Below are 14,442 nucleotides of genomic sequence, written 5' to 3'. Positions count from 1 at the left end.
CTATTGAACGCCAAATGGGTATAATATAGTTACGTAATTCTAAAAGAATGATCGCGTAGCTATGGAACGCCAAAATGAGCTTTTTCAGTAACTTTTTAGGCAGCTTTTAATCCTTCTACAGTAGTAAACCCTGTGTCACATAATGAGAAGAACAAGTCATTATGTGAGGTTCGTTTCACTCAACATCATGACTAAAGCTTGAATTTTTATTTTGCAGTCTGTCAACTGTCACAGAAAGGTCGCCATTTCGGACAAAAATCATATTTTCTTTATTATGCAGTTTTTACTGCCGCATAATGACGAAAATATAAATATCGTAGTCATTATGCGGCAATATTTACAGTTACATAATGATCAAGAAAGAACAAATCTAATTATGAGGCAATGTTATTGCCAAATAAGGACTAACGTGAATCTTACTCATTATACGGCAGTCTTTGCTGCAGCAGGACGACTTTAGTTAACGTACTCGTTATTCGGCAACATTTACTGCAACAGAATGACTAAATCACTTGCAAAAATTCAAAATGAAAGCTGCATAAAAAGCTACTGAATAATGTTCGTTTTTGGCCTTCCATACGTAAAAATTCAATCAAGTTTCCATGCATTAAACAATTTACTTGTTATAAGCCAGGCTACGGTCATCTTGCACCCGGATTTTTTTCTGCATGAATTATTTAATTCCAGTGAAAGATATGGCCTACATAACCTACACATACCTAACGATTGCAGCATAGTGTTTAACTCAAATAAAGTGATATATCTGTGTGGTGGAAAAGGGCATTAAAAATCGTTTTCATTATCCAAATTTTTCCTAGACATTGAAGAAGTAAATACAAGAAATCATATATTATTGTCTAAGGAAAATTGGCCCTTGGTTAATAGTATCATAACACTGGCGCAGGGAAGGGGGAATTTGATGATCAGTTTTTATCAACTCGATTGTTTTTTGTAACATAGCAACGAATTAGCTTTGCCATATAAAAATGGGGATGAGAATGAAGCCTGTTCCTGAGAATTGTTTTTGTACCTGAAAAAGAGGATGGCCTACTTTCGAAGCACTTATGCTGAATTTGTTCAACACTGAAAATATTGATATTTAAATACGCCTATGTAACGTGCATGGACATGAAGCAATTAATGATTGATAATTGTCAATAATTCAATACCTTTTAACCGTATTGTTTGGATCACAGATTGGATAAGTCATTATAGGTCTGGATATAACTGGAGAGATTGCGTCTCACCGAACCTGGATTGCCGGTGGTTTATTCACGGCGGTTGTGCATAAAGATATCAAGTAAAATATGTGGATGGAATATTTAAAGAAAGGCAATTTATTTATATCATGATTCTTTTAAGCCTTGTAGAGTCAATTTCTGTACAAGATTCGAAGTCAACGGTATAAATTGACATCTTAAAACGTAATTAATGTAAATTCGCTTAAATTCTCCCAGAATACCCGGGTTGCCTTTTAATTTGCTTTATTTCCATTCAATAAGAATTCGCAAACCGGATCGATATGAACCTCTGCTCCGCCTTAACAAATTAAATCAGTTTGCCCGAATCTGGTTTACTGAGAAGAGACATTTGATAAGTATCTTCGGTATTTCAGCATTACAATACAATGAGATATATAAAAAAAGAAGAAGTTGATGGTTGGATTCTAGCGGCTTTTGTATTTCCTTTTCACATAAACTAAACTTACCCTGTTAATACAATAATAAAGAAATGAAGGGATGAATTAAGACCTCATCACATTACCATCTAATACATTCTTGATCGGACTTCCATGATGTACATCCCCCTATCCTCCATTGACCTACGTTCCATTTTACATTACCACTCTCAATTGGCCATGGATATGCTGCCGCCACCTCCTCTCCTCCCTCCCATGACCCGCTCCTCGGCCGAAATAAAAATTGCCATGAAATTTGACGGTGAAATTTGGAAGTTGCATCCGATCAATGAATCATGGAAAAGTACGGATTAGAGTCGGTTCCTTGGGTCACTAAGTTTGCTGTACATCCGCTGATAGATATTATATAAACAGCATGAACAACTCAATATCAAACAGAGCTGCTGCCACCAATAGTCCGCTATATTAAAGAGACAGGCCCGATACAATGACGAGTTTCCTGTGGTGAAGCTGCCTGGCACTAACTGGACTGTAACCTGCGCCACTACATTTTCATTAAAAAGTATGCTTTTATTCCCATAATTTGAGTCTAAGAAAATGCAGATGCCTTGAATATTACACGGTAAGTGTGTCATGTATTCTACGAAACATTTGGAGGAATAGATACAGTCTTTTGTTAAATTATTATATTATTTCAGCGTAGCCTAACGTTAATGGAATATTATCTGCAACTAGGCTGCAGGCTAGGCGTACTACAGTAATAGCTCATTATATTTAATTTTAATAAGCGACTCGCTGTGTGCATACTTACTGTAATTTAACGGTACGCGGGATCCTTCCTAACCGTAGCAATGTTGTCTTCAGCACAGTTAGTAAAAGTCATTAATTTGACTAATTGATAGAGAAGTAGCATTGCACATCGTCTTTACTTTCTTGACTTGAGGTCGAGCACAAACTAGCGCCTAGGCTAGGTTCAGCATGCTAACTCTAACAACATTGTCAGTAGGCATACATGATTAGGCCTATGAATGATATAGGCTGATGGTGTGGCTCTGTGGTAGCATAATTTAACGATCGTGTTTAAAAAATCTCTTGATTGACTTAATTCTTGCCTACCGTAGGCAAAACTATTGAAGGACGATAAGCTTAGTCTTCAAATATCAGCAAATGAAAACATAATATCATGAAATTTAATTTAAATTTGTGTGTTCAAATCAAACCAAATTATTCTAACGATATGCTTAAGTATGTGATGTTGTATGCTTTGTAACTCTCAAATTAGGCCCAAGGAAAACGAAGTGATTGTTGATCTCATAGATGGATTGAGGATTATGTAATTGTGTGTGAATATATAATATTGGAATTTAAAATAGAACATTTTCGCTACATAACTGGTATACCATCTCTTTTCAGGATGGCATAACCCATTGTTGTCTCATATTTAGATGAATTTACTAGTAGGGCCATATACAGTATTTTACAGTACCATAATTCTTAAACAACATTCACTACAGTCCAGCCCCCCCCTCTTCCCCCTCCCACATCCCCTAGCAGATGTATGTGGTTTGAAGTCAAACTGTCCAACGTGCTTCACAGATGGTTATTAAATGTAACTAAGAATGTTTTACTTATCATTAAATTATCATTCATGAGCAAACTGCTTATATTTAATGTTAAACTTTAAGTGCCATAACAAGATTATACTCACTATTACAACTTTTAATACCCTTGACAAAAAGTTCCTTCTGAGACTGTGACCAATGTGTAAAAACAATTGACATGATGTGGAGGTTAATGAATACAAAGTTCACTCGTTGACTATATTTGGAGGAGAATAGTATGCATACAGATTTGTAGTAGGCCTACATAGCATCCAACTGGGGTCAACTGTTACAGTAGACCTCCACAGTAATTAAAGTAACAAAATATCCTCCCTTTTTGTTTTGTGCTTCCTTGTTTCATGTATACATTTTTGCAAAGCACACTGATACATAGTTTCAAAATGGTTTTATATCAAATCGTGTGATTATTACATAACATTACATTACATTAATTTTTGTTGTACTTGTTTCATGTACATACGTTTTTGCAAATTACACTGTACATCTAGTTTCAACATGTTTTCATTAACATCATGTAATTATTACCTTACATTACATTGCATTAGTTAAAAAAAAATTTTTTTTTGTAGGTTGTTGGTCTTGAAAGAGACCCGACTCTATCATCTTTCAACGACAATGGAGGCAACAACCCTCCACCAGATTCAGTCTTTCCCTTCCCACGCCCACGGTATCATACAGTCCACTGCCGCCAGCGTGAGCCCTCCTCCCACGGCACAGGACCTCTCAGCCGTGCAGCAGCAGTATGCAAATGTCCCAACCTTTTTCACTTCCACTACTACCTCCTCACATGAAGACAGCGCTGACAAGGCAACGGAAGCGAGCCCGTTATGTAGTGCCACTCAAGAAGCCAAAGATAGCAACACCAAAGACGATGCAAAGAACGGAGATGACGACGGCAAGCCCGACATTGACATTTTCATCAGCAATGTCGTATGTACTTTTAGTGTGCGATGCCATCTGAACCTGAAGAGAATTGGAATGGAGGGTAGAAACGTGGAGTACAAGCGAGAGGCAGGGGTAAGAGAAGATAGTGCTAGGAGCTTTTAAACGTGTGCAGATTCCAAGAGGGGGAAAGGGGGAGGGGGGGGGGGGTGTTGGACCCATGTACACCTCATTGTCATCAGCAAACAAAAGAGTTAAAAGTAGTTAAATAGTAATAACAATTTAATATTAAAGTCATTAAAATAAATGGTATTCATAATAGTTGAAAATAGTTATAGACTTAATTTAAAAAAAAGCTATCCCTCAGATTGCACCATTGGTTTGCCTAAAATTCAATTCTTTTCTTTTTCTCTGGCAAAAGTTGGAGATTCCCCCATACCACCTTACAGGGGGGTCGGCTTCGATAACCTCGGTACCGCCCGTCCTTTCTCTTTGGGAATCCTGCATCCCCATACCTGTTAAAGGAGGAGTAGTGGTTCAACTTTTTGTCATAGTCTTAACATAAAGCCAAAACATGAAATGAGTGCAAGTCATTAATGCTCTGTTCACATTCATCATATTCACATCATATTCAAATTGATAATTTATGTCTGGAATCCTACTGTACACAAATTTAATGATGGCCTCGGCTTCTTGTTCACGGCATGATACTCAGATTGCATTAAAGTGTTTGCTATTTTTTTGTGAGCTTATCGTACGTGTCTAGTTATGTACAACATTTCTGTACGTACAGTACAATACTGGTACGAGAACAGGAAGAAAACAAAACATTGTCTCTTTCCATTGTTATCACAGATCGGATACATACATGTACAGTTTTAACAAGTACTTTTCACAGCCGTCTCGAGAATTTACAAGACAGGAAATGTTTGCATTCTCGGTCATGAATAAACATTGGCTACTGGCCAGCATTATTTGAAAATCATCTGATCTTAACAAAGTTATCTGATATGAATGAAATGTTTGAAATTATGTTCTTATCAAGACAAAGATTTATAACTTTGTTTGGCCGATGAATACCGTAACAGAAAGTTGCAGTTTACTGTGTAGAAGACAGTGTGGGAAGTGCGAGGGCGTATTAGAGAAATTTGAGAAACTGGTCTGTCTCTGCTTCCCGTGTCATGTGTGCGAATTATTAAAAAGACGCAAATCACTTATCTGCACATGGTCATCCTGTAACATTGATTTAGTGCTGCTTGTTCTGTTTGTAATGTCCAGGCATTTGAGGTCATTGTGTGCCAAAAATATCGTACAATAAGGGGCTGCAGCCTTCTGTTTGGTTTTTGCCGTACATAAGGGACGGCTGGTTGTGTAATCTTACTCTTTATGTACAGCACTGTTGTATCCTGTTATGATAGTAGTATTGTATTATGAGTGGGCGGGTTCAAAACAAAAGGCGCAAAAACAAATTTACCTTTGCAGACGATCCTGCTAGGATCAAATTGCATATATATATATATCTATCTATATATATATATATATGTATTTTAAATTTCTTATTTTATACACGTCTACGTTTCATTTTTGTTAATCCAGAAAGTCCTGATGAAGTTGAGGAAGCCATACTGTACAGCTACAATATGGTCGTCCGGTAAAATCACTGTGACCGGCAACAGCAGGTAAAAATTTGGCATCAATTTGATCATTCCTTTCGAGCGAGACTGTAGAGAGCAAAGTGTTGCTTGTGCTGTCAGCCATAACCAGCCTACCACATAGTGTGGCATAGATAGGTTTGGCACAATGCCTCGGAATAAAGTAAATCTAGGGCTGGACAGTAAGTTACTTGTCTCAATCTATCAAACCCCTCCCCACCCAACCCCCCCCCCTAACCCATTTGGTATATAGCATCATTTTGCTGTTTCGTTGTGGTAAACTCAAATCAGGCCTAACATCATTCTTGATTGCCCTCCCCTCCCCCCTTCCCCCCTCCCTAATCCAAGAAAAGGACAATGATAAAGTAGAAAAAAGAAAAATAGAACAGGAAGCACACATACTACAAGCAAAGTGGTATATTGTGAATTTGGTAGAGAAGCTATGTTGAAAAACAAGTAGTGCATTGTGCTCTTATTAAAAAGAGAAAGGGAGAAAGATTGAAATTGCATTGCCATATGAGTGTCATACTAACTGTGGGCATCTGGTATTTTTGACAAAAAGTTCCTCTTGCTGAGCTCATTTTCTAACCTCGTCTTCTGCCCCCCTTGCTTACCCCATTCTCCTCTACTGTATCTCATTACCTTTTAATATTGTTTCCATGGACCTTAATTATGGTGCTCATGCTAATTATGTTTTTTGTCTCTTTGCATTCTAAGTGAATCAGATGCTAAAATGTGCGCCAGGAGAATAGCTAGGCAGCTGCAGAAACTGGGATTCAGGGTAAGGAACTCTTCTTTGCTAATTTGGGAGTACTTGTACACTGTAGTAGTACATGCTAAGAAGACCGGCTCATAATTTACATTCACTCTGTTATAATGTTAGTACGCACAGTCGATATGTGTTAACCTTTCTCTACACCAACCTTGACTTAAATTACTTTAAACTGTCTCATCGGCAGGCGACTGTTTTTTCCCTCGCCGGGTTTTGCCGTGAGCAATATCATCGTTTATTTCATTTTCACATTTTTAATAAATGTCTGGAAGTGCAAGGAGGGCATGCGCAAGACCTGTGAATGGGTGCTATGGTATTTTTTGCACAGAGTTGTGGTATTTGCAAGCAAATAGTCTTGGTACAGCCAAATTATCTTGCTGCCGCGTGAGAAAAAAAAATAAAAACCCGGAAAGTATCTTCGATTGTGATTCATCTGTAGGCTGAGGGACGTCATTGGGAAGGTAGCCTAAGATGATTAATGAAATTATGTCAATTAATGTGAGTGACAAAAATGTTAAAATTATCGTGGTTTGTTGATGAAAGGGGAGTTTTGGGTATGAGTAGGTAAACAATATCGTAGAGAAAAAAATAACAGGATGTGGATTTAAATGGGGGGCGTTATTTTGATTACTTCACGGACACTGATTTAATTAACACTCTCTGAAGATGGTCACAGACTGTGGACGTAAGAGGACATCAGACACTCCCCACCCCATGGGCGGTTAGCTTTTGAGCAATTCATATCCTTTTTTTCCCTTCCATTTTTCGATTCCTTTTCAGGTTCATTTCCATCAATTTCAAGTCGTCAATGTTCTCGGGACATGCCGTCTACCTTTTGCAATACGAATAGCACAATTTTCCGAAGGGCATACACAAAGTGCAAGGTATGGACATTATTTTTACTGGTTCCTTGCTGCTGCCTCCCTCCCTCCCCCACCTAACCCCCCCACCCCCTACCCAAACCTGTATCCTTGCTATACTTGCATATATGTCGTTCACATGTTCTGGTGATATTTTTTGTCATTCCATGAGTAATTTGTGGATAAGTTAGAAATCCACCTACTGTATGTGTTCAACACAAGTCGAACCCAACACAGCAACTTAGGCTTTGAGATTTCTGTCAAACTTGAGAGGAAAGGTTAGAGAGGGGTCCGATGAACAGACAGATAAATTGGAGAAAATGAGCGATTGCTATATAGTACCTATACACATGGCCCTTTGCCAGGATATAAGCGGTGTGCTAACGGTTTTCTTCATTGCCTCTTCATTGTCAGCCAATAACGACGGTACTATTCTTGTCTCATTTTCTTCCCAGTTATGAGCCCGAAATACACCCAGCTGTGACCTACAAAATAAAATCACCAAAGGCAACTCTTAAAATATTTTCAACGGGAAGTATAACTGTTACAGGTGAGCTGAATGACTTTGCCCAGTAGTTATCAATATAATAATAATAATGGGCACTTTGCATAGCGCCGGTATCTGCCCGAAGGTGCTCATGGCGCTTATATGTGACATAGGAATGAGTGTTGCTTCCCTTCTTGCCCTCTTGTTGGTTAGACCTCAGATTGAGTGGAGTTGCAACTTTTTACTGAAGTGGGTGTGAAGTTTACAAACTATCGATGAATATGGTTTATGCATATTATGACGCATATATTTCGAGTGTGTAGAAATATTGCAGATATCTTTTTTCGCAGAAAGAAAAATCCAAATCATGTCTTGTCAGTGTGCATATGTGACATCACAGTTTTTTGCTTGAAATTCACTTCTTGTATTAAAAGGTATCAATTTCTAAATGCTATTTGCAAATAGAACTTGTGGAACCCCTTGCTCTGCAAAATATTACACTCTATGCACACACATGTGTGCATAGATTGTGTGCACAAGGAGGAACTGCTTGTTATGTAAAATATTACAAACTGAAGGAACATTTTTTGCTTTGTTATGATCGTTATTCTTCTGGTTAAGTTAATCACCGATTATTGTTGGTTGTCATTTGAAGATGACATCCCGTTTTGTTCTTTCTTTTCTCGGACACAGCGCCCTCAGTAGAAAACGTCCAACATGCTATTCACCATATCTACCCCCTCGTGGAACCGCACCAGATGGAGCGGATAGAGAAGAAACAGCCCAAGCAGCCGAACAAGAATCAGTCAGAGAAGAAGATGGCAGAGAAGAAAGATAAAAGGAAACAGGACATTATAAGGGTGGGAGGAGGAGTAGTAGGAGGGGGATGGGGAGGGGTGGAAAAAGTTGTGGAAGTGGAAGATGACTTGGAGGAAGACCCTCTGGATAATGACGACGATGAAGATGATGTTGATGAAGAAGAAGCAATGGAGGAGGAAGAATGGGAGAGTGAATTATCGGACGATGACCTTTGACCCACACTCCAGCAGACTAGGCGCAGAATAAACTGTTTGTTTGAGATCAGCTGTCTGTGAGCGACTTGCAAAAAGTGGTCAAGACTCCAAAGTCTTCGAGTGTCTGCAAAAGATGCGTCTTCTCAAAGCGGTCATTCAATTACGGTCCGACGCGGTCACCAACATATAACCGGACGTTTAACCGGGAGAGCTTCCTAGGGCCGCGATACAGGCGACCGTCGTTTATCGGCGAAGAAGCATGAAACTAGCGGGAGATTGATAAGAGTGCTGAATGGAACGATTGCATCGGACGGGATTAAAATTTTACGAATGAAATAGTAAGTTTGGTTTGTGAGAAGAACACAAAATGGTCTTCTGTGGTTTTGCACATACACGTCTTTACAGCTGTGAATGTTTTTTCATCGTCTTCTATGTGAAACACCAAAGTCCGTTTCGATAGTTTTGTATGTAGATATCGTTGTGAGTGATGCACGGCGAGCGCACTTTCTAAAAGTGGTACCGATTGGTGGAATGACAAAGTTTGTGAAATGTACACCTGTGAAAGTGGTACACCTGAATGTCTAATGAATGGACAGTGGAAGGACGCACTGGCGAAAGTATTTACAGCTTTTGGCCTTCCATAGAAATTGATCGTTAAGCAGTTTCAGGTATTTTGTATCGTTCTCCTAACACGGTTTTTTGTTTGTTTTGGCATTTTTATAGACAATTTTCTACTTTTAACTCTGTCGTGTCTCACTGTCTACGCTTATGACCTGACAGGTAACGCGGTACTTACTTAAAGGAGTGTGCTACGCTAGATTCTGCCACGGTGTAAACCACGGAAGGGGTCGGATTTATCGAAGTTAAAAACCTCTGTTATGTTTTATTACGAGATAGAGTTGTTGTGTTGGTGAAATTTTGGAAAATTTCTTTTTCTATTTGAATTCTTGTCTTAAGAGTTTTCTTATAACACCCTTTCTTATGTGTTTTTTTTTTCTTCTCATGGGACACTGCAAGTCAAACATGAAAATATTTCCAACCAGTTTTTTTGGTAACCTCTCCTCCTGAATATCAATTTACAAGAGTAACTAGGTTTCTTCATCTTGATCAATGTTACAAGTGTAACTTCCACTTGCAAATGCCAATTAAAAAAAAAGTTCTGGAAAAAAATAGGCAATATTTAATGGCCCTACTCTGTAAAGGAAATATTGTGTTTTGTTCGAGATTTGCTGTTGCTTCATACACAGAAAATGTTGTACTTCTATGGTACATGGTAAATGAGGGACACAAAAATGGGCAGAAATGCAAGCTAATTATCACTAATCATCAGGTGAGAGCTTCGTTGAATGTGAAGAAATAGTTCATCACAGAGTGAGCTCCATCAATGGTTTATTCACTTTCCAACACTTTTTATTCGGTCGATATTGACCCTGAGCCAATGTTTTGTCTTATTAAACAAGAAAATGGCTTTAATGATGGAATTTTGGAATTTTTTGATTTCCAAAGGAAAGCATAATGAACTGAAACAATGGATTAATTGTAGCTCGTATTTGTCATTGACATTTTTGTGGTGATTCTACACATTTCAGCATTTGTGGATAAATTGGAATATAGAAATAAATCAAAACAATTTCTGCATTGCTGTGGAAGCAGATTCGTTACCGGGAAGTCTGGCTCGTAGCAACTACAGATTTGTATACATGTAATAACCAAGTGGCAAATATGTAAGAAATGGCCTAAAATTGCACTCTAAATGGATTTTTATAGGATATTCTAAATGGAGACACAGATTTCTTAAAAGAAAGAAAACATTGAAAAAATACTACCAAAATGTTGAGATGGAAAAAAAAAAAATTGGCACTACTTGAACACCTTTTGCACAGTATTTGTATTTGCCTTGTGTGTTGGTCACCGTTATTCTTTTCAGACAAATTGACGGATAAAAATTGCTACTTTTTCCAGTAACTCATAAAATTGACAGGGTGTATAAACAGACGAGGAGCTTTTACGGCTCTCATCCACAAGGAAAATTGTTAACTTATTTGGATAGGACTATTTATAAAGTAGGTGACCATGTTTTGTTTTTTTCTCAAAGGGTGTGAATACAATGTGTAGAGAATGTTGTCAAATGTTGTAAACTAAACCTTTAACATTTGACTATCTTTACTTTAAGAATAAGAAACATTGGAATATGGAAATTAGAACCTTGTACTTTATACTACTTTACTCTAGCGAGTCCAGCAACAAGAGGATGGTTGGCTATATAATTGTTGTAATTAAAATACTATTTAATCTCACTTTTTGAACATGTAATTAGCAAATTTTCAGATTAAACACCATTGTCAAAAAGTCTGACAGGCATATCTCAAATCAGAGGTAAAGCTCTCAATAATTTAATTGAAATGAGAGCTTTTTTGTTTTTTGTTCACAGAAAAAGACATACATAAAACAGGATAAAAATTGGCTTAACACATTTGGTTAATTTTTTTTAAATATTACTTTTGAAACGTATGACATACGACAGTCGATAACACTCGGATGAAAAAGGACTAAAATCTCAAACTGATATTAAAAACCTCAAAATATTGTTGAAAATAATCCCTTTCATGATTGTTATGAGTGTTAGAATGGTAGTAACTTTGTGACTGACTTTTATAAAACTTCCTTTTTCAATCTGTCCAAATAATGTGGGTATTGGAATAAATCAAGTTATCGATATACTTCAGAAATCATTATTAAAGCAATGTTGAGTCGATACTCTCTGTTCTGGTTAATACCGAGTACGTACGTGGCATGTATAGATAAACTGTAGAAGACAATACTTGTAAAGTTTCACCTGAGCTGGAACCAGGACATGGCACACTTAAACTTCTGCTTATAGACCCCAACTATAGCACGCTATCATGGAAAAGTTTCTTGAGATTACGTAATCGACCTGCCTTGGTCGTAAAATGACCTCTTTTTACCAATTAGTCTGCAACACCTGCCACATATTTTGTTCTTGTATGAGGGTCTTTGTGTGAACGCTGTATGATTAACTACACTGTAGACATGAACATATTTCCACACAGTGTTTATACAAAGAGCCTCATGGTGTTAAGAAGCTACGCAGGCTAATTGCCGAGCCGGAGGTGGATTTAGGACCGTGGCAGGTCAATTACGTAATCATCAAACTTTCCTAGCTATAGCGTGCTATAATTGGAGCCAATAAAGCCGATCTTTAAGAACTATGGAATGGATTATGCAAAGATTCAGTGTGTACTGATTTGTCTCCTGTTGTGCGATAGGTTCACAGGGTGTCTGTAGCTTTTGTTTCATCCGTACCCTCGTTCCTCCCACGCAATGGGGTGGTCGGGGAGGGGGCATCACCTCTGCAATTTAAGAGAATGGCTGTCACTCAGGCATTATTATAGCTTTTGAGAGAAACATTCACATCTGAAGAAGTGTGTGATAATATCTAGCATGTGCAGTGATATGTAATCATTTCCAAATTTTTAATTTTTTTTTTTTCATTCTATGCTTCATTTCTGTGTTTTTTTTTTTTTTTAATATTCTTATTTGAAGTATAAGAAAATTTCAGTTTTGTTCAGTTCAGCATTGTTACAAAAGAGAGACAACAGTTAATTTTCAATGGAGTGAGAAAAAAGAAAATGTTGAAATAAAAAAATACGTCAAATGAATTAACTCTTGTGTGTTGTTTAGATCCTTTTTTTTTCTTTCAAAAGTCATCAAGAAAGTTTGGCTTAATTTCAGTCACGAAAAGTCCCCTTTTTTTAACACAGATGAAATAAATTCTTAGAGTTCTGTTCGTGATACACGGACCAAATTCCGAGAGCCTTTAAGTTAACATTTGATGTGGCATCGGTAGTTAGACTTATCCAAGTCTCCTGCCAGTGAAGCGTTAAAAACCATGACAACTAAAAGATGAGGAGAAAGACCCAAAATCCGAGTCTGTCTTCTGTTTGGACGGACTTCTTTTTTCAACTTGGTTTTTATGGTAAATATTTACATACAAACGCACATCTTAATTTAGCATAGCACACTATTACAGTTTTGCAGAAGTTAAGATACATATGAGACCAAAGTGAAAGTAGAAACCCTTCTAAAGCAAATTGATGGTGACTCTCAAACTGTTGTTTACGTTACATTACCATAGAAATATATCCACAATTAGGTAGTAGTTTCTTGCACCGGTTTTGGTCCTGACATCCCAAGACATTGTCACTTTTGAGTACAAACATCAGAATTTTACATCAATTTGGTATGTACATCAAAAGAATCAACCTTTGGGACAGATGGTGAAGATTGGTAAATAATGACTGTAACACATAAAGAAGGTGCATATCAGACCTTGCCTGAATGAAACACCATCAGCAAGGTAGTATTGTTCACTCGATAGGGTCACCGTGAAAGGTTTCTACCGAGTATGAAAATCTGATGATATAAATTACTGTGGGACTGCATGTGGAAAACTTCCAGTAATGTGCAGATAACTTTACATTTGATTCATGCTTTGCCATCTAGTATCACACACATTGAGTGTCATAACTGACAACATCACATATATAAATGTGAACTTCTCTTCAGTGTAGAAAACATTAAACTGGGAAATCAATTATCACAGCGAGGCTAATGAAGTCTTTTTTGTGTAGGGACGATTACTTGTCCCTGCAACGAATAGCTAGTCGAAAAAGTCACATTGGACATAAGGGTGAGGCGGGGTAACTGCTCTACCCGCCCTTACCTCCCTCTATTTAGTTACACAACACATCACATTATCATCACAAGTTCCAGCCTGCAGCTTGCCACATTTGGTAGGTCCAACTATTACCACGATCAAAACATTTTTGAAACGGTAGTTCACGGTACTAGTAATGCGCTCGCAGTAAGTACTTACTAGAGTACAATATTTAATACTCAAGTAGAATATGTGGTACTTGAGTCCAGAGTGACTGTTGTACCTTCCTCTAAACATGAAAAAAACACAAACCAAACATACAAATACAAAAATATTTTTAGTTGCTCACCACATCCTTTTCATAACTTGATAACAGCTGGCTTTTTCCTTGAAGTATGCCCCCTCCCTCCTGATACGGACAGGGACACCTAGATTATATCGTATCGGTATTTGAACATGACTTCTGAACATGTCAGTACTCCAGTTCTTTGAACGTTCAGTACATGTCTGTTCACTCGGTCCTTTGGCAGCTGTCTAAACGTGGAATAACTTTCAAACGTAAAAGAATTAACAAACATTTCACCAACGACAAATCTGCAAATTACTGGATAAAGAGCACCCGGCCTATAGTAGAAAATGGTTTACAAAATATTCAGCAATAAAAGTACACACGACTTGAGTTACCGACTGGCAAGTGAAGAATTAAGCAAGTATTAGAAATGTATCTGATTGTCAAATAAAAAGAGAAAAAAAAAACACAGAAATTAAAAGTCAATGCTTCTATTAAACCTTCAGAAGGTCAGCTTTCAAAATGCCCACCCACTTAACCCCACCCCC

General features: G+C 37.6%; 1 protein-coding gene across 1 annotated transcript; it reads left to right on the top strand.

Annotated features, from left to right (window-relative positions):
* Window positions 1–2,015: 2,015 nt before the first annotated feature.
* LOC139973041 (uncharacterized) lies at window positions 2,016–12,607 on the top strand. The gene is made up of 7 exons (XM_071979396.1): window positions 2,016–2,261; window positions 3,831–4,278; window positions 5,740–5,822; window positions 6,513–6,576; window positions 7,348–7,451; window positions 7,883–7,977; window positions 8,608–12,607. The coding sequence occupies exons 2-7, from the start codon at window positions 3,877–3,879 to the stop codon at window positions 8,946–8,948; spliced, it is 1,089 nt and encodes a 362-aa protein (XP_071835497.1). The 5' UTR covers window positions 2,016–2,261; window positions 3,831–3,876; the 3' UTR covers window positions 8,949–12,607.
* The last annotated feature ends 1,835 nt before the right edge of the window (window positions 12,608–14,442 follow it).

The sequence above is a fragment of the Apostichopus japonicus genome, chromosome 9 (assembly GCF_037975245.1).
Source record: "Apostichopus japonicus isolate 1M-3 chromosome 9, ASM3797524v1, whole genome shotgun sequence".
Lineage (NCBI taxonomy): Eukaryota > Metazoa > Echinodermata > Holothuroidea > Aspidochirotida > Stichopodidae > Apostichopus > Apostichopus japonicus.
Note: the sequence above shows the minus strand (reverse complement) of the source record. Positions and strands in the feature narration are given on the sequence as shown.

Coding starts and splice junctions, on each gene's coding strand:
- LOC139973041 (XM_071979396.1), top strand. CDS start 3,877: ATGGAGGCAACAACCCTCCACCAGATTCAGTCTTTCCCTTCCCACGCC. Junction 4,279..5,739: donor AGTACAAGCGAGAGGCAGGG/GTAAGAGAAGAT, acceptor TTGTTAATCCAG/AAAGTCCTGATGAAGTTGAG. Junction 5,823..6,512: donor ACTGTGACCGGCAACAGCAG/GTAAAAATTTGG, acceptor TTGCATTCTAAG/TGAATCAGATGCTAAAATGT.